The sequence below is a fragment of the Phacochoerus africanus genome, chromosome 13 (genome assembly GCF_016906955.1).
Source record: "Phacochoerus africanus isolate WHEZ1 chromosome 13, ROS_Pafr_v1, whole genome shotgun sequence".
NCBI classification, from domain to species: domain Eukaryota; kingdom Metazoa; phylum Chordata; class Mammalia; order Artiodactyla; family Suidae; genus Phacochoerus; species Phacochoerus africanus.
The window spans coordinates 18657680-18678523 of record NC_062556.1 but is presented as its reverse complement, the minus strand read 5'-3'; the positions used below and the strand labels follow the sequence as shown (position 1 = coordinate 18678523).

At 37.9% G+C, this 20844-nt stretch overlaps 1 protein-coding gene across 2 annotated transcripts in view; it reads left to right on the top strand.

The window, feature by feature from the left end:
• The window catches only part of FNDC3A (fibronectin type III domain containing 3A), a 192882-nt gene that overhangs the window by 91312 nt on the left and 80726 nt on the right, over positions 1–20844 (top strand). For both annotated transcript variants that reach the window (XM_047756488.1, XM_047756489.1), the window contains exon 3: positions 1547–1622. In XM_047756488.1, coding sequence (XP_047612444.1) covers positions 1547–1622 — 76 coding nt within the window. The remainder of the gene's footprint in view (positions 1–1546; positions 1623–20844) is intronic.

The window sequence follows — 20844 nt, the reverse complement described above, 5'->3', positions numbered from 1 at the left end:
TAGAGGAGAAATTAATCGTAATGATGTTTTATTTAACCCAGTATGTCAGGATATTATTTCAATATGTAATCAATATTAAAATTAGAACTAATTATTTCACATTGTTGGGTTCTTTTGTACTAAGTCTTTGAAATCTGGTGTGTATTTTGCACTTACAGCACACCACCATATAGTGAAAGACAAGCCACATTTTAAGTGCTTGACAAATAGCAACAAGTTAAATTTAGAAACAATGGAAGATGTCACAAAGGGAAAAATAGGTAACATTAGCTAAAGGAAAATAAGCACTTGTGTTAAAAAATTGAGAAGACAAAATGGGAAAATATTTTCTGCATAATTTAGTACATTATTACTATTATTATTATTATTATTATTATTATTATTATTATGCAAAGAGTTCATATGAATTACTAAGAACATGTAAGATGGCCGAAGATAACAAGGTAAGATGATAGCCAATTTACAAAAGAGATATTAACAAGTGTAAAGATAGCATTTAACCTCATTAATAAAGTACAAATTAAAACAATAATAATACACTGTTTTCATCTATCAAGGTAGAGGAGATTTTAAAACTATTTTCTAGGGTTACAGGGAATGTGATAAAAGGGTATTCTCATAAACCATGAGGGGAAATGTGAATTTGTAAAACCCTTTAAGAAGCAGTTTAGCAACAGACACAAGAATTATATTTCAGGGAATATGTAATAAGGTAACTAATTACAGAGAAGGGAAAACTACCCTACCAAAATGCTCCCTTTGGCATTATTTATAATCCTGGAAAAATTGAAAATTACCTAAATTCCTTAATTAAGAGAATGGTAAATTAGTTTATGGTATAGACATTTGATGATATACTTTGAGTAATAGCTTGGAAAAATCTTTGTTATAATATTAAACCAAAAAAATATAGAATTGGAGGTCTTATTTTTGCCTTTTACATTTAAGGGGGAAATTAAGCCTATGCATAGAGAACAAGACTAAGAGATTTATTGAGATATTGGGATTTATTGAGATATTGATAACAAATGTTTATCGGGATAGAAGGACTTCGAGTTTTTTTTGTTTTTTGTTTTTCTGTTTTTTTCAAATGTCATAAAATTAGTTTGTATTACCTAAAAAATGAAAACTACATAAAATTATGAGGTTAATTTAACATATCAAATATAATTTGAGATGTCACACTAATTCAGGTGTGTTCATCCCAACGTTTACCTAAAAATTTATACAACTGATGAAGTGTAAGCATAGATTATCCAAGTATTCTGTGATTTAACTGCATCTTTGTTTCAGAATGAAGTTTATTGACTTTCCAGTAAAATTGTGCCACTATCTTTTTTCCCCTTATTTTTGTCTTAAGACTGACTTCCAGAAAAGTAAAGTAATACTTTTTAAACAAAGGTGTAATCTCTGTTTCCCTTCTCAGTTTCATAATTTAAATCATAATTAAATAGCTCACATCTACTCTCTTACTAGCAACATTTAATATCTTGATATACTGATTTAGTCTATTGTTTGGACTAATACATCTTCACCTCATTTTAAGGTTATTCTGGTACAAGTTAATCCAGGGGAAGCATTTACAATAAGAAGAGAAGATGGACAGTTTCAGTGCATTACAGGTAAGAATGGTAATTTATTATTTGAGACAAGACTAAAATTTGTAACACATAAAAGTGTATATGCTTGGGATTTCTTCCTTTCCTTCTCACTAATTACCACACCAGGGCACAAACTGAATACTTTCGTGTACTTTTTGTACTGTTCTTCTTATGAGAATTTACCCATATCACCACCACCACTAGTCTATCCAAATGCTTCCAGACTGAGCTGAGATCTGATCTTTAAAAGGTTTTTTATAAAATCTTAGTAAGCATCACTTCCACAATGCTCACTAGCCACCACACACAGACAATGTTTGTGCCAAACAGAAATGTCTCCAGATATTATCAAATGTCCCCTGGAAGGCAAAATCACCCCCTGTTGAAAACTACCACCCATGTGAAGATGAGAGCAACAAAAAGGTCACCAACTTTGGAATTAGAGAGAACGTGGATTTAAATCCCGACTCTGCCACTTACTAGCTGTATGAACTTCTTCATGTAATTTAACCTCTGTCAGGTACATTTCTCAGCAGTAAAATTCCTATCCCTGTGAATAATAAGAGCATACCTCTTAGGACGATTGTGAGGGTTAACTAATATGCATATAAAGCACTTTAAACCAGACCTGGCACCTATAAAGCACTCAGTAAGTGGTGATGATGGGTACTGTAATGGCATTTAATAGAAAGTGACCCCCATCTCCTGTGAGACCTCAGAAGACCAATCGTGCCATTCAGTTAGGAAGAATGTACTTATGACATTTCTTCTAGTTAATATTATTTAAAGCCACTTAAATTTCGTATGTTTAACTTGAAATGTTTATTTGGTCTCTCTAAGTTTTAAGCATTTTTATGGGCAGCTACCATTTCTTTGTATTCCCTTCAGTTCTTGGCCTTCCACGTCTTGGGTACCTAATAGTTACTACTTTCATATGAAAAGAGCACATTAGAAGTAGGATGACCATGGAGTTCCCATTGTGGCTCAGTGGTTAACAAATCCAACAAGGAACCATGAGGTTGTAGGTTCAATCCCTGGCCTCGCTCAGTGGGTTATGGATCTGGCATTGCCGTGAGCTGTGGTGTAGGTTGCAGATGCGGCTCGGATCCCGCATTGCTGTGGCTGTGGCATAGGCTGGCGGCTACTGCTCCGATTGGACCCCTAGCCTGGGAACCTCCATGTTCCGAGGGTGAGGCCCTAGAAAAGACAAAAAAAAAAAAAAGAAGTAGGGTGACGATATGCTTTATCATCCAAACTGGGATACTCTAAGAGTGAAAGTGGACCCTTGCAATTGCTCCAAGATAATTGGTGTTAGCCAGATTGTTTCAGACACACCAGGACTTATGGTACCCACCCACCCCCAGTTTAACCTGGGCTATCAAATCAATTTAATCAAAGAAGAAATAGACTTCTTTCTAGAGAAGCAGTTAGCTCAATAATTACAATGAAAACTTTTAGCCTGCCATCCAAACCTTACATGTCTTGGAGTTGGCACTTTCTCTAAGTTAATTTAAATCTTTTGAGCACCAGTTAATAGATAACTTCACAAATAGAAGAGTCCACATAAAAGCTTAAAAGAAATAAGATAGTTGAATTTATAAGCACTGTAATAAACTTTGCCTGTCTTGTCAGTTAAGTTTCCATAAAAGTAATTCCTTTTTTTTGGAGTTCCCTGGTGGCTCAGGAGGTTATGGTTCCATCCAGCATTGTTGCTATTGTGGCACAGATTCAGTCACTGGCCTGGGAACTTCTACATGCTGCAGGTGTGACCCAAAAATTTTTTTTTCATTTTTATACTAGCTACTTCTTAGAATGTAAGTTTTAAGTAGAGCACACACCTTCGGTTATATGTACATCTCTTTTCAAATTGTTTTCAATAAATGTTTATGATGGCAATATTTTAAATAATATAACATTGGTGTTTTTCAAACACATCTGCAAATGAGAATATTCATTACTATTTTAGTGTGACTTAAAATGCAAACACTCATCATTGCAATTGGATAACCAGACTTTGAATTTTAAGTAACTTATATTTTAAAAGTCAGTTTGTGGAGTTGCCATCATGGCGCAGTGGAAATGAATCCGACTAGGAACCATGAGGTTGCAGATTCGATCTCTGGCCTCACTCAGTGGGTTAAGGATCCGGCTTTGCCGTGAGCTGTGGTGTAGGGTCGCAGATGTGGCTCAGATCTGGCGTCGCTGTGGCTGTGGTGTAGGCCGGTGGCTACAGCTCTGATGCAGCCTGGGAACCTCCATATGCTCCAAAAAGAAAAAAAAAGAAAAAAAAACCATAAAAAGTCAATTTGTAATTGTAATTTGTAAATGCTCTCTCTCATAAAATCAGTTAAATTAATTTTTTGTGGCAATTACCCCTTCAATCAAGACCAAAAAAAAGCCTGTCTAGTTTATAATGTGCCTGTAGTACTAAAAGTGTCCTAATAGTAGGAATTGACTACCATGTAAAGATATTTTTAAGCAGGGACATATTTCTTTGCTTCAGTAGAAAAGGAAGACACTTTTCTCCATACATTAGATTATAAGAGTGGAGATTTGTTTTAAAATTACTACTGGGCAGAGTTTCAAAAACACAGGAAAGGTTAGGGGAACCATGTAGAAAGTACAAAGCTCTCCCCTCTTTATGTTTTTGTTTATCCAAAATTAAAAGATGGTATATGTATGGTAGTGAACTAGAGACTAGTTGAAGTCTTTGTAAAGATCAGTGTGCCCTCCAAGCAGAAGACAGTGCAAGAAAAGACTAGGACTGCTGGAACTCATCCTCTCCTCCTTTTTCTTGCTCTTTGCCTTCACGTGACAATCATCTTGATCTAGGTCTAGAGCTCGGTAAAAAGGAAGAGTGTAAGTAGAAGTGGAGAAATGTATAAGCAGCATATGAGAAAGAGACAGTCTTAAGGAGGAAAATCACATGCCAGTGAAACAGAAAAATAGGGTCCCTAAGGCCATCAAGTTAGGAAAACTTTTCTCTTCACAGCCACTATACTGGTAAAAGAAAACCTCTATCATAAAGCCTAAAGAATTGAGATAAATCTAATATAAATTAATAAGCATTTGAATTAAAGACTGTTCTTTTTAAAGTAGTTTTACTACCTATCAAGAATTTATACTAACAAAAACTAAGTTAAAGAATCACAGAGAACATTACAGATATAAATAATCCTCATTTTATTGGAGGTTCAGAATTTGTGTGTTACAGTCAGTTATGGGCAAAGCTCAACATACATACTCCCCCCCCCCCCCAATAGCATACTGCTGGAATAGACAAATAGCTAATATTTTTTTCATGAATGTACTAAGCCTCTGCTGAGGTATACTGTGCCAGCTGCAAGGGAGTCAAAGAAAACCATGACACAGTTCCTGCCATTCAAGAACGCAGTGTAGTAGGAGAAAAGGGGGGAAATTAACAATTGTATCACAATATAAAAAGAACCATTAGAGATATGCATGGGGTGTTATGGGTACATAGGAGAGCTTAATCACAGAGTAATTATGTGGAGGAAGGGGACTCTTCAAAGAAAATGTGACACATGTCCTGTTTTTAAGGAACATAGTAGTTGGCCAAATGGACAGAGGGGTCTCAAGAAAGCATTTTAGGCAGAGGGAACAGCATACAAAAGCAACAGAAGGAAAGAACAACGTATTTGGATAACTGCGGAGAGATTGGAATTGCTAGAAAGTTGTGTAAAAGGGGTGTAGACAGAGAGGAATCTGAAAATATAGTCAGCTCTTGAAATGCCCTGACTGCCAGACCAAGAACTTTGTTATAAAAGGGAGGAAGAACTCTTGAAGGAGATTATGCAAAAGAAGTGACATCCAGTTTATAGTTTTGGGAAAGATCAGTGATGTTTTCCAGTTCTTTTAATATATAGTCACCTGTTAACCTGCAACTCTTCCTACTTCAAATCTAATGTAACAAATATTCAAATCAGATGTTAACAAGTATTCTTTTAAATGCACTGCATAGTTTCTCTCTCTTCTCTCCACCCCTAAAAAAAGAAGAAAAAATGAAATAAATTGTTATGGGTCAGAAAGGAGGACTTTTCAATATTTGTTTTTTAAAATATGTTTTACATTTATAATGAGAATAATGTACTTTGTTTATTTGTTTTTTATTGTTCCATACCATTCTTTCCAAGTCTAATAAAAGATCCTATGTCTGTCTGTCCTTAACCTTTGCCTTATCTCATGTCCTTTTAGACAGTGCCCAACTCTTAAATATCTAAAAGTATAGTTCCCTGCCTTTTATCACTCTTCGTTTGCCATTCTGCTCTTTGGTTAGGTTTATTTTTACTACCTAATTCTAATATATACCTCGTTTTTGCGCTCTTAACACCATTGTTAATTGGTTTTAGCACAAATATATTATTACTTTTGAAATTGGAGTACTGTTTTGAATCTCTGTGGGTTTTTTTCCACTAAGTTATTTTGAAACATCTAACAACTTGATGTTTTTTTTTTAGCGAAGTGCAATGATAGCTTGTCCAGATATTTTCTTATATAATAAGTATTATAAAAATTCATTTTGCCTGGTAGTTGTATACAGAAATGTAAAAATTTATTAACTGAAAAATCTTAAGGCTTATTATTAATATATCTTTGTAACAGGTGCTAAAGACTGCCCTTCCTAGTTTTGTTTTGTGGAGAGGTATACAGAATAGAGAATTAGCCAAAATTTCTGAATTTGGATTACTGGTAAGGTCCTAGAAGCATATTTTATAGAGAATATGTGGTGGATCTTAAGATTCCTGGTACAGAGCTGCCTTCCTGGCATTAAATTGGTATCCATCCTTCATATGTCATCTGTTCCATGAAGTGTTTGTAGACAAGATCTTTCTTCGTTTTCTCTCTTCTTCTACGCATGGGACCCACATACAGGTCATTGAGGAAAGAAATAAAGTTTTACATATAGTTTGTAGTCCTGGTACCTTGCATAGCATCCAGCACATAGAGAATGCTTAATAAATGTTTAGTTAAGTTGACTGAGAAAAAAAAAACTCACCTTTCTTGAGCATTTGTATATGCCAAGCAAATAGAGTCTGTATAGACAATTTTATCTAAAAATCCTACTTATTGAGAGGCAGATTTCTTTTTTTTTCCCCCTTCTTTTCTTCCAAGACATCTCAAAATGAATAAATAGGACTAAAGAATAAGAATTTGTGGTTAAGAATAAGAATCTAATGGTTTTGCATTGTTACAGCACTTCTGTGGTGAGATTGCATGCAAGATGGAAAGTTATATTAAAAAAAAAAGACCTAGGAGTTCTTTGGTGATCTAGTGGTTAGGATTTGGCACTTTCACCACTGTGGCCTGGGTTCAGTCCAGGATCTGGAACTGAGATCTGACATCAAGCTGCCGCATGCCATGGCAAAAAAAAAAAAAGACCAGCTTATGCTTATACTTTTTATATGCCCTGGCCCCTTCAAATGATTTTTATATGCCCTGGCCCCTTCTACTGTATTAGATGTGTATTAAAGTTCCTCTTAAAAACTGACTCAAGAATTTCCCATCGTGGCTCAGTGGGTTAAGAACCCATATCCATGAGGATATGGGTTTGATCCCTGGCCTTGCTCAGTAGGTTAAGGATCCAGCGCTGCCGTGAGCTGTGGTGTAGGTCGCAGATACATCTTGCATGTTGCTGTAGCTATGGCATAGGCTGGCAGCTGGAGGTCCGATTCAACCCCTACCTAGCTTGTGCGTTTCCATATGCTGCTGGTGCGGCCCTAAAAAGAAAAAAGAAAACTGACTCAATCACAAAAGTTTATTGCAGTGATATTGAGACGCCCTCTCTTCTTCCCTTTCCTTCCTAGCGCTTAAGTCCTAAAGCCATTAGGTGGGGCAGAACTCTGTAGACGCTTGTCTTAATCCCTTAGGGCTGCCATAACAATACCCTGGACTGGGTGGCTTATAAACAATGTAAACATATTTCTCACAGTTCTAAAGGCTCAGGTCCAAGATCATGGTAACAGCATGTTCAGGTTCTGGTGAGAGCCCTTTTGCCACTTGCAAACTGCTGACTCTCACTCTAACCTCACATGGTAGTAGGGATAAGGGAGCTCTCTGAGGTCTCTTCTAAGAGCACTAATCCCACTCTGAGGGCTCTACCCTCGTGTCCTTATCACCTCCCAAAGACTTTACCACTTAATACCAGCACATTGGTGTTAGGGTTTCAGTATATGAGTTGGGCGGGGGGGGGGATGCAGACATTCAATCTGTGGCAGCATTGCACTGGAGGAGCTGCAGTGCTGCAGAGCGGGATATCAGAGCTAAATTCGGGGAGGCGTTCCGTCACATCCGCCTAGTAAAGTCAGACAGTAAGGAAGGGACGCACACAGCGACGTGGCCTGTTATGTGGATTCAGAGCCTAAACAGGCGGCGGAAGGCATCCTGAAGAAGGAGTGGCCTGGTGTGGGGTGTAAGACTCTAAGCAGGATGAGGAGATCCTCATTTGGGGTGGCCCAGCATGTGGAATCCGTGCCTGTTTAAGGTAAGGACATGCACATGAGAGAGCAACCTGATGTAGGGAGTCAGAGCTCAGACAGGGAGGAGCCATCTGTGTGGAGGCGTAGCCTGACATGATGATGGGTGGTTGGAGCCCCAGGGAGGGTCACATCACTCCCATGCTGAGGGTGGTCTGGAGTGGAAGGTTAGAGCTTGAGTTACGTAAAAGGCTATCCACACAGAAAAGAGCCTACTGTTTAGTGGGGAGGGCATCTGACAAGAGAGCAGCCTGGCATGGGCTGTTGCAGCCCCAGCCGGGCGATGAAAGTGTCCATTTGGTGGAGGCAGTCATCAAGTCTGAGTCCTGGAGCTATGAGAGCGGTGATTTGGCTTGAAGAGTCAGAGCCCAAATGAGGTCACAAGGATGTTGTCTACATGGGAGATAGAGAATGGAGTCCAGCAAGGAGAATCAGATCCTGAGCATGTGAGGAGGGAATCCTCATGGCAGGCCAGGTGGTACCAGAGCCCAAAGAAGCCCCCATCCACACTTGAGGGGCATCTCAGCATAGCATAGGAAACAAGAGTCTCAGTGAGAAGAGGAAGATATCCTCACAGAGGACTGGCCTGGTATGGATCAGAGCCACCTTTCTGGCGGGTAGAACTTAGACTAACAGATGAGAGTTACAGGGAAGCAAATTTTGAGTCACAGGGAAGAACTGTCTAACAATTATGACTGTGTAAGAGTGAAGACATTGCTTTCTTATACCTGAGTCCCATCATTATGTGTTCTCAGTTACTGATTGAATGATATTATAAAAGTAATTCTTGCATAGTAAAAGAATTTTGAATGCAAGTTCCAACATTCATTCTAACTAAAGATTCTTTGATTCCAAAATAACCTGTTAATTAAACTGAGATATCCATAATTACTTTTGGAAATGAGTGCTTTGAATGAGAGTCTTAAATTTAACAAGTATATCTGTGTACAGGCACAGGCACATTTCATAGAGTAATCAAGCTAGTGAATAGTTATTGCTCTTAATAGACCTATAAACAGTATGCCAAATAGCTGATTTACTAATCCACATTCCTAATAAAATAAACACTTGTGAGATAAACTTCCACTAAAACTTCTAAATCTTGTAAGGGTAGAAATAGTGATGCTGTCTTTATTTTGATATATAAAACCTTACTTAACAAGAGCGTTTAGGGAATATTAGCTTCCTTCTGTTTTGTTTCCTTAACTGCAAAAAATGTTTCTTTTTCATTGTTGGTTCTCTGTGCTAAAACAATGCCTTTGTTTAGTAGGCATGCTGTTGATATTTATTAAAATAATTGCTTAAATATTTTAAAGTATATTGGCATACTTGTTTGCCTTGGTAACTACAACATACTGAAAATATACTTTTAAACTTAGGGATATTTTAGTGCTTCAGAGTAGTCAATGTGAGCACCAGGTAAGATTGTAGAGTAATATGAAAATTTTAATTTTAAAATGTTAAAAAAAAAAAAGCCTAGTTAATCATTTGGCCAGATCCTGGATTTCTGCCTATTTTCTATTCTTTTCTTTTTTTCTTTTCTTTTTTCTTTTTTTCTTTTTTTTTTTTTCCGGTCTTTTTAGGGCCACACCAGTGGCATATGGAAATTCTCAGGCTAGGGGTCTAATACAAGCTGCAGCTGCCAGCCACAGCCACAGCCACGCAGGATTTGAGCTGCCTCTGTGACCTACACCACACCTCATGGCAACGCCAGATCCTTAACCCACTGAGTGAAGCCAGGCATCCAACCTGCATCCTCATGGATGCTAGCTGGGTTCATTGCTACTGAGCCACAACGGGAACTCCTTTGCCTGTTTTCTTATGATTTGACTTTCATGTGTAGAAGAGTTGTTGTTGTGAATTCAGGTTTGTTGAAAAGTATTAACCTTTGTTTTTTCATATCTCACCTTAGTTAGGGAAGTCAGTAACCCAACTGGCTATCCCAGAGTATGCTGATTGATTCTGAGCCCCCTCACCCACTAGAGTTTGTATGACCTCGAAATCTTCCTTGCTTTCCCTTTTGCTTCCAAATGTCTTTGACCAGCTTCTTAGCAGTTACTGATTTTTCGCCATTGGCATCTCACATCTCTTTTCCGTCTGCCAGTGGGAGGTTGTTGGGTCCTTGTTGCTTCTACTGTCACCTCATTCAAGGCATGACTGGCACTATTGCTTGTGGGGCAGTTATTATCAGCACCTCTGTTGCTGTTTTTCTTCTCCTCACCACTGCTACTGTTTGTCACTACTTTTCTGCTCTGTCTCCTCATGCACCTGAGTCTGACTCTTCCTGATGTTATAGTGGTTTGTGAAGTTAAAGGAAGTTTTTCTCCACCAGTAAGTACCACTCTGTCCTTCTCTGTGTGTTTTGGGAAGATGGTGAGTATAACCCCACATGCCTGTCCTCCCTCCTGTAATTGGTCTACTCTTTCACATTTACCATCTTCTCTACAGAACATTTTATTAGCAAGTCTCCTCCTAGACTGAGCCAGATGACTTTTGGGTCCTTAATAAAACAATATTTTGTTACATACTTATGTGTATACATAAATATGTATACTCTGTTACTGAGAGTGAGTTCTCTGCACTCCAAAAGTTTGAGCCCCTGATCTTGCTCTTCTCTGTATTCTAGTCTGAATCCTTATGCTCATCAGATCTAATCAAATCCCTTTTCTCCCAGAATGTCTTTGTTGGGGATGAGAGAGGAAGGTAGAGTTTTCATGCAAGTAGGACTCCTAGTGACCTGTTCTGATATTCTGGAATCCCTGAGACACGTATGCAAACTACAACTCAGGCCCCATGAATCTTGTTAGATATGTCAGCTCTTTGATATTAAAAATACCTTTGCAATTTATTAGAGGTTAAATGTCTGTTGTTTTATATATCAAGATCACTGCATTTTTTTGCTATAGTTACTGTAACTAGCAGTATGAAATAGATCTTTTCTTCCTAAATTCACAATAAAACTTTAAAGAAATAACAAAATATGTGAATTAATTAATGGTGTGTTTTCAAAGTACAAGTTTGGGAATAAGTCAACCTGGATTCTAGGACCAGTGGGTGGGAGTTAGAAGAAAACAGATTTAGCTCAATATAAGGAATAACTTTGTAATAAACAGAACTGTTCAAGGAGGCTCAAGAACAATCAGTTTCCCATCTGCCTTTGCAGGTGGTAATGCCTATGTGGACTCCTCACTTGATGGTGCCATTAGGAGGTCTAATTTCTTTTCAGTGGATGGTTGGAGTTGATGCCTTTTTTTTTTTTTTTTTTCCAATAAGGCCATACCTGTGGCATACGGAGGTTCCCAGGCTAGGGGTCGAATCAGAGCTACAGCTGCTGGCCTATGCCACAGCAGTGCTGGATTCTTTAACCCATTGAGTGGGGCCAGGGGTTGAACCTGTGTCCTCATGGATACTAGTTGAATTCCTTACCACTGAGCCACAAAGGGAACTCCTAGAGTTGATGCCTTTTGAGGTTCTTCACAAATCTAAAATTTTATGATTCTGTATCCTTGGGTAGCTTACTTAAATGTCATTATTTTGCATGGATATATACATATATATGAAATTCACATGGGCTAGTGTGAATTAGAGTCAAGAATTTTCCACCAGCTCTCAAGTTTTTAGGTATTCATAATATGCTAATATCTTATGACATATCTTACATATATTTTAACAAGTAGATCAGTAGTCTAAGAATTTTTATAAGACCACTGATTATCTTTGGACAAAACAGCTTATTACTACAAGTCTGACTGAACTTAATGAATTTCTTTAGGGACTACAGGAATTATAAGTAACTTAAGTCAAGATTATATGTAGGAGTTCCCCTCGTGGCTCAGTGGAAACGAACCTGACTTGTATCCATGAGGATGCGGGTTCAATCCCTGGCTTCACTCAGTGGGTTATGGATCCGTCATTGCCGTGAGCTGTGGTATAGGTTGTATACATGGCTCGGATCCTGTGTTGCTCTGGCTCTGGTGTAGACTGGCAACTGTAGCTCAGATTAGACCCCTAGCCTGGGAACTTCTATATGCCGTGGTACAGCCCTAAAAAGCAAAATTAAAAAAAAAAAAAATAAGATTGTATGTAGTAGATTTTCATTCTCCGTATGAGTAGCCATTATTTACTTTTTTCATAATTTAGCAAAATAAACGTGGAGAAGTTATATCCTTTATTCATTACTTAGGAAGTCTTAACCACTCTTAGAAAATCCTATAAAAGCATAGGTAACTTTTTCATACTGGTAGAAATCACATTATGATATGAAAAAGTTTACCCTTTACGTTTTCTCCTTCTCAGGTAGAAATATCATTTCTACCTATGGAGAGGCTCAAAATACTTATTTTGAAACAGTAATGAGTCTTATTTGTGAAAATGAATCGTAATAGGTTATCCATTCATAAATTCAGCCCATTGTATATTAAGTGAATGACTAGGACTCATCCTAAGTACATTGTGTAGTAGTCCCTAAACACTATTAAATGTTACTTTTCAAGAGAAACCATGTTATATATGACTTAGTTAAGAGAAAATTGCAACATTTATATTAAAAAGGCAAATACAGGCAAATTGTCATCAGTTCTTTGTGTTCCTAATGAATGATGTATCACTGTTAAAGTTATTCTCTTAGAAATAGGAAATACAAACCAATTTAGTGAGTTTTGTTAAAATAAGTGATAAAAATCTCAATTTAAAAATTTTTTTTTTGTCTTTTGTTGTTGTTGTTGTTGTTGTTGCTATTTCTTGGGCCGCTCCTGCGGCATATGGAGGTTCCCAGGCTAGGGGTTGAATCGGAGCTGTAGCCACCGGCCTACGCCAGAGCCACAGCAACGCGGGATCCGAGCCGCGTCTGCAACCTACACCACAGCTCACGGCAACGCCGGATCGTTAACCCACTGAGCAAGGGCAGGGACCGAACCCGCCACCTCATGGTTCCTAGTCGGATTCGTTAACCACTGCGCCACGACGGGAACTCCTCAGTTTAAAAAAAAATTTAATGAGTGGTGATGGCAAAAGGAAATTAAGACCCAGAAATAAAATTGTGTATGCTAGCTTGTATTAACTTTTCAGTAAATATTTATAAACCTGTTGCATACTTTTTATATTGATTAGAAACTAAAATGGACCTATCAGGATCTATACTTTGAACTGGCCTCACGACATGGTATTTTATTAACTAGGCAAATATTAACTAACATTTTATGAATATGAAATGTTTGTTTGAAGTGTAATTCTCTCTGCCTTTCAATTGATCCTTTTTTCCCTTTTGGGAAAGAAGCTGTCTATCAAAGGTAGGTAAGAGCTGGAAAATGAGGAAGGTAGAAAATAGATTGATTTAAAATGGAAAGATTAAATAATTTTAAAGGCAAGAAAGAAAAATGTTGTAGCTGCTTTAAATAATTAGAGTCAGAAGTAAAAGAAGAGCTAAAGGATCTTTATTTTAAGCAGATATTAAACTAATAACGCTTAAAATTACATATCTAGTACAGTTACTGTTTAATTTGGTTGTTAAAGCTCCCTTTTGAATGCATAATACTAAACAGTTCTACAATAAGTATGTCTCAGTAAAAGAAAAGAGTAACATGTTTTTGTGAGGGGGAGTTTCATTCATTTTCAAAAATAAATGACCATTCACATGGTCAGGTTTTATTTATTTTTTTTAAGTGGTGGTTATATTTCTAGGTAAGGGATAGAAAATTAGAAATAATTATTTTCTAAGAATAATTTGCTCTCTGTTCTTAATCTCAGATATTTGGATCTTCCTAGATTGTTAACATTGGATTTTTATTAGAATCAAATTTTCTGAAGGCCTTTGATTGGTATATAGGCTATACCATTCAGATATCTTTAAGGTTTTGAATTTTTTATCTTTTATATCTGAAACAATTAAGGAAATGTGCAGATATAATGAAGTTTATTCCTGGAACTATATAGGCATTCAATAAATAGTATTTGTTAATTGAATAAATGATCTCAGTAAATATTTACATGAAACATAACTAAACTCTATTTTTCTACTACCCATGTCTGTCCCTGAAATACTTCTTTTAAAATTCCATTTAATCATGAAATGACCTAGAAATGGAGGCCAAAAGGATTGTGTTTTGGCTTTATACCATTCATCTTGACTCTAGAATTCTCATAGTGTGGGAAAATAATTCATAACAATAGTAACTATGGTGATCATATACTACTACTATTTCTGGAAAATTACTCTGTCACATTCTTGTCAAGGTCACTAGTAACCTCTGCATTGCCGAAATGACTGATCTTGTTTCTCATCCTACTTAACCTCTCAAGCAGCATTTGACATAGAGTATCATTCCTTCTCTGAACACTGCTGTCTTACTTCTGTAGTTTATATATTCTCTTGGTTTTTCTCCTGTTTCACTGGCAACTTCTCCTTGGTCTTTTTCAGTATGTATTAAGATTTAAGTTCAAAAGTATATAGCATATGGGAGTTCCCATTGTGGCTCAGCAATAAGGAACCTGACTGGTATCCATGAGGATGTGGGTTTGATCTCTAGCCTGGCTCAGTGGGTTAAGGATCTGGCGTTGCTGTGAGCTGTAGTGTAGGCTGCAGACATGTCTTGGATCTGGTGTTGCTGTGGCTGTGGTGTAGACCAACAACTGCAGCTCCGATTCGACCCCTAGCCTGGGAACTTCCATATGCAGCAGATGTGGCCCTAAAAAGAAAAAAAAAAAAGTTTGTAGCAGATAAGTCAAAAAGAAAAGAAAACAACCAGTCACAAAAAGACAAATACCATATGATTCCTTTTAAAGTAGTCAAATTCATAGAGATAGAAAGAATAATGATTGCTAGGGATCACAGGAAAATGAGGAGTTGTTTAATGAGTATAGTTTCAGTTTTGAAAGATGATAAAAGTTGGAAGGTGGCGATGGTTACACAACAATGTGATTATTTAACCACAATCTTAAAAAATAAATTTTAAAAATTTATTTTTGTTTTTAACTAAAAAAAATAGTGAAGGACAGACCTGAAGCCAGAGCGTAAATGATGTGGTAGGCAGAATTCTAAGATGACCATTAAGATCCTTGCCCCCTATTGCACACACTGTACATATTTCCTGGGACTATGATTATAATGAATTTTACTTCCATGATTGGGTTACATTGTATGATGCAGTTGAATATTAAGAAAGAAAGATGGTCTGGAGTGAAGCTCACCTAACCAAGTGAGCCCTTAAAAAGGGACTGCACTCTTCTGGAGGTAAGAGATTCAGGAAGGGGCCACATGGCAAGGAATGTGGGTGGCCTCTAGGACTTGAAAGACAGCCAGCAAGGAAATGAGGATCTTAGTCCTACAGCTACACAACTACAAGAATCTGAATTCTGCCACAACCATGTGAGCTTAGAAGAGGACTCCAGCCTCCAAATGAGAACACACCCTAGCCAATACTCTGATTTTCACTTTTCGAGACTCTGAGTTAAGAACTCAGTCCATACTATGCCTGGACTTATGAACTTTAGAACTGTGAGTTAATAAATGGGTATTTTTTAAAACCATTAAGTTTGTGCAAATGTTACACAGCAGTGGAGTTCTTTGCCCCATAGTTAATAAAGGGACCCAGGCTACTTTTCAGGTGTTTTGTTTTGTTTTGTTTTAAGTGTAGTTGATTTACAGTGTTGTTCCAATTTCTGCTGTTTAGCAAAGAGACCTAGTCATACAAATGTATACATTCCCTTTCTTATATTATCTTCTATCACCATCTGTGCCAAGCAAGTGGACATAGTTCCCTGTGCTATACAGCAGGATCTCATTGCTTATCCATTCCAAATTGAATAGTTTGCATCTACTCACCCCAAACTCCCAGTCCATCCCACTCCCTCCCCACTGCTGTGGCAGCCACAAGTCTGCTCTCCATGTCTGTGAGACTGTTTCTTTTTTGTAGATAGGTGCTTTCGTGCCATAATTTAGATTGCACGTGTAAGTGATACCATACGGTATTTTTTGTCTTTCTCTTTCTGACTTATTTCACTTAGTATGAAAATCTCTATTTGCATCCATGTTGCTGCAAATGGCATTATTTTGTTCTCTTTATGGCTGAGTAGTATTCCATTGTCGATGGACATTTAGGTCACTTCCATTTCTTGCCTGTTGTAAATAGTGGGTTCATATAGCTTTTTGAATTGTAATTTTATCTGAATATATGCCTAGGAGTGGAACTGCTGGAGCATATGGTTAGTTCTGTATTTAGTTTTCTGAGGAAACCTCCATACTGTTTTCCATAGTGGTTGTACCAATTTACATCCCTACCAGCAGTGTAGGAAGGTTCCCTTTTCTCCATGCCCTCTCCAGTATTTGTTATTTGTAGACTTATTAATGATGGCCCTTCTGACTGATGTGAGGTACTACCTCATTGTAGTTTCAATTTGCATTTCTCTACTAATTAGTGATGTTGAGCATCTTTTCATATGCCTCTGGTCATCTCTATGTCTTCTTTGGAGAAATATCTCTTTAGGTCTTCTGCCCATTTTTCAGTTGGGTTGTGGAGTTCCCGTCGTGATACAGCGGAAACGAATCCAACTAGGAACCATGAGGTTGTAGGTTCGATCCCTGGCCTCGCTCAGTGGGTTAAGGATCCAGCATTGCTGTGAGCTGTGGTATATAGGTCACAGATGCAGCTCAGATCTGGTATTGCTGTGGCTGTCGGGTAGGCCAGCAGCTGTAGCTCTGATTCGACCCCTAGCCTGGGAACCTCCACATGCCATGGGTGCAGCCCTAAAAAGCAAAAAAAAAAAAAAAAAATTGCGTTGTTTGGGGTTTTTTGCTATTGAGTTGTATGAATTGTTTGTATATCTTGGAGATTAAGCCCTTGTCAGTTGCATCATTTGCAACTATTTTCTACTAATTCATAGGTTGTCATTTTAGTTTTTTAATGATTTCCTTTGCTGTGCAAAAGCTTGCAGGTTTTATTAGGTCCCATTGGTTTGTTTTTGTTTTTATTTCTATTGCCTTGGGAGACTGAGCTAGGTAACATTTGTATGGTTTATGTCAGAATATTTTGCCTATATTCTCTTCTAGGAGTTTTATGTTGTCTTGGGTTTAAGTCTTTAAGCCATTTTGAGTTTCTTTTTTGTGTGGTGTGAGTGTGTGTTCTAGTTTCACTGATGTCCATGCAGCTGTCCAGTTTTGCCAGCACCACTTTCTGAAGAAACTTTTTCCCATTTTATATTCTTGCCTCCTTTGTCAAAGATTAATTGGCTGTAGGCGTCTGGGTTCATTTCTGGGCTCCGTATTCTGTTCCATTGGTCCCTATGTCTGTTTTTGTCAAAGTACCACGCCGTCTTAATTACTGTACCTTGGTAATATTGTCTGAAGCCTGGGAGAGTTGTGCCTCCTACTTTGTTCCTCCACACACACCCCAGGATTGCTTTGGCAATTCTGGGTCTCTTATGGTTCCATACAAATTTTCGTACTGTTTGTTCTACTTCTCTGAAAAATGTCCTGGATAATTTGATAGTGATAGCATTAAGTCTATAGATTGCTTTGATTAGTATGGCCACTTTAACAATATTAATTCTTCCAATTCAGGAGCATGAGATGTCTTTCCATTTCTTTGAATCCTCTTTAATTTCCTTGATTAATTCTTTATAGTTCTCGGCATATGATCTTTTGCCTCCTTGGTTAGATGTATTCCTAGGCTTCGAGGCTTCCTCTCAGTCCTGGCTGATCTCCCAATCAGTTAGGTCGTTCCCCAGTGTGCGGATTCCTTTCTTCTTTCACAGCTCCCTCGCAGGAGTGCTATTCTATCCTGATTCCTTTTTTTCCTTTCCCTCCCCACCCCTCCCCTCCCCTTCCTTCGCTTCCTTCCCGTCCCCATTCCTCCCCTCCCCTCCCCTTTCTTCCCTCCCTTCCCCTCTCCATTCCTCCCCTCCCCTCCCTTTTCCTCCCCTTCCCCTCCCCTCTCTCTTTTTTCCCTTTTGTTCTACCCAAAAGGGTTTCTTAACCTTTTTGGAGGTCTGAGGTCTTCTGCCAGCGTTCAGTTGATGTTCTATGAGAATTGTTCTTCCTGCAGATGGTTTTGGGTTTTTTTTTTTCCCTTTTTTGATGTGGGAGAAGGTATACTCCACATCCTACTCCTCCACAATCTTGATCCCGCTTCTGTTTTTTACTTTTTACCTCCCAAAATGGAAGATTAAAAAGTTTTATTGGAGTCCCCTTGTGAGGAACAGCAGTTTAAGGATCCAGCATTGTCACTACAGTGGCTTGGGTCACTGCTATAACACAGGTTCAGTCCCTGGCCTGGGAACTACCATATGCTCCAGGCACAGCACACACACACACACACCCAAAAAAAACAGGTTTTATTAATTGGTAGCTTGATTTAATCAGGATTTGAATCTTGAAGGCTTTTTATTTGATGATACTTTATTAAGGATATCAACAGAATTAGCTCTTTTTGTAAGGAAAGATATTTCTTTTCATGAATATATATGCATCAAAAATAATTCGAGCACATCTCTTTCAAGTGCCTGCCCCTATATGGTAGGATTACAGGAGTCTTTTTCTTTCTTTATTTTCTGTATAATTTTAATAATTTTGGCAAATATCAGTTGCTTAAATAATCATATAAATGTTATTTTAAGCCTTTTAAAATTTAGCCCCAATTAAATTTTGTAAAATTTATAGATTTTTTTCCTTAGGCTGAGACCCTAAGCTCATTAGGGAAGTGGTGGACCATACAGTGTATTTTGGTGCAGATAAGTGGATTTTTTTTAACTAGTAAAAACTTTAAAAATGGGACATACCAAGCTTCTAAGTACATAATAGCAGTCTGACAATTTTTCAAATCAAGGGGGTGGAAAAAAATGTGTAAATTTGATACTGTAATTTAGAGCTAGCTCAAAGAATTTTGACATTCAGAAGGGCAGATAAGAAATCCAGAGGAGGGGAAACAAAACAAAACAAAACCTTAGATGTTGAGATTTTTGTCAATCCTGGTTTAAAAATAAAAACCAGACTCTAAAGTTAGCCTCAGTAGGTGAACCTACTGGTGAGAAGAGCAACTGAATTACTAATACAGAAATTTACCTTATTTCAGCCTTACAGTAACTGCAACCACAGTTTTGGACTCAAGGAAGCACTAATTAAGCAGACTAACCTAGACATAAACCTTTCTATTTTTTCCCCTAAAGCAAGGCTAGGATCTTCAGTGAACATTTATATAAAGTTATAAAGAGACTACTGTGACTTAATAATACAGTCTGATTTACATACCCTTGTACCTACCTGCAGAGATTGTCCCAGGAGAAATAAAAGGTATTTTCTTGTTCCTTTCTCTACATGGCAACATACTGAATGATTTTTAGTACCTGCCTAGATATAAAGGGATGGAATAATAATTCTTTCACAATTCTCAATTTCCTCTATCACAACATCTAACATTAGGCATAATTTCATTTCTCATAAAGACCCTTTTTATATTTACAAAAATATTACTTTGCCCCTGACTGTGGTTATGGTATTATTTTAAGGCATATCCAAACTTGCTGCCATTAAACGTAAAAGTCAGGCAACAACATAATAATGGTGGTGGGAAGATTTCCTTACAGCATGTATTAATTTCTCTAAGGCTCCAGAGGTTAAGTTACCCTCTTCGAGAGTCAGACTTTTAATATAGAACTCTGATCTCCAAATCTGTGCAGTAACATTATTAGAGGATGTTGATTCACTTTTATAGGATAAACTTTATAATCAAATTTTGTTTCCATTTTGTATGGATCAGCAGAATTCTCTTGTCTTTGACATCCTCTTCTGCTTTATTTTATCATAATCCTTCAACATTTTTTGGAAAATCCCTTTATCATTACAGTGAAAGATCATATTTCAATATTCTTACATTATTTTTAGTCTTAACATGTTGGAATTCCTCTTCCTCTTTACTCAGTCTCCCATGCTCTGGTGTTGCCAGAACACAGAAAACACAATAACTAAAGTGCATGCTCTTTTCCTGGAAAGAGAATTTGCCCAGATCTCTTCGTGTTCGGAAGGACAACTCATTCTTGACATCCATTTGGAAAACTTAGATCCTCTCACTGCCTAGTGGGGCAGACAGGCAAGTAATCCACAGGGAAAACAGAGAAGGTAATAAATAGGTGCTGTGATGGAATTAGTTACGCCCAGATATAGGTAGGCGGCCAGAGGAGACATATCTAACCCAACTTGGAATAGTTGTTGAGTACTTGCAGGAAAAGATGATGCTTAAAGAAGTAGAAGTTAGCTGGGAGGGGGAAAAAAGAAATATCTCAGAAGCAGAAGGAATAGGTTGTACAAAGGTGTAGCACAGAGAAATTAGAGGAGACTGAAAAGGTATGATTAAAGAAGTAGATTGGAGAACAGAATACATGGAGGAGTCTCTGAAAGTGAAACTAAAAGATGGAAACAGGCTGTGTTACAAATACGTTTTTATTTGCATGCTAAAGATTTCAGGTGTTATCCGAAAAGGAACGGGGGAGCCACTGAAGGATTGATTTTAAGCAGGGAAATAGCAACAACAAACAGTAATAAGGATAAGACCGGAGTTCCCGTCGTGGCGCAGTGGTTAACGAATCCGACTAGAAACCATGAGGTGGCGGGTTCGGTCCCTGCCCTTGCTCAGTGGGTTAACGATCCGGCGTTGCCGTGAGCTGTGGTGTAGGTTGCAGACGCGGCTCGGATCCCGCGTTGCTGTGGCTCTGGCGTAGGCCGGTGGCTACAGCTCCGATTCAACCCCTAGCCTGGGAACCTC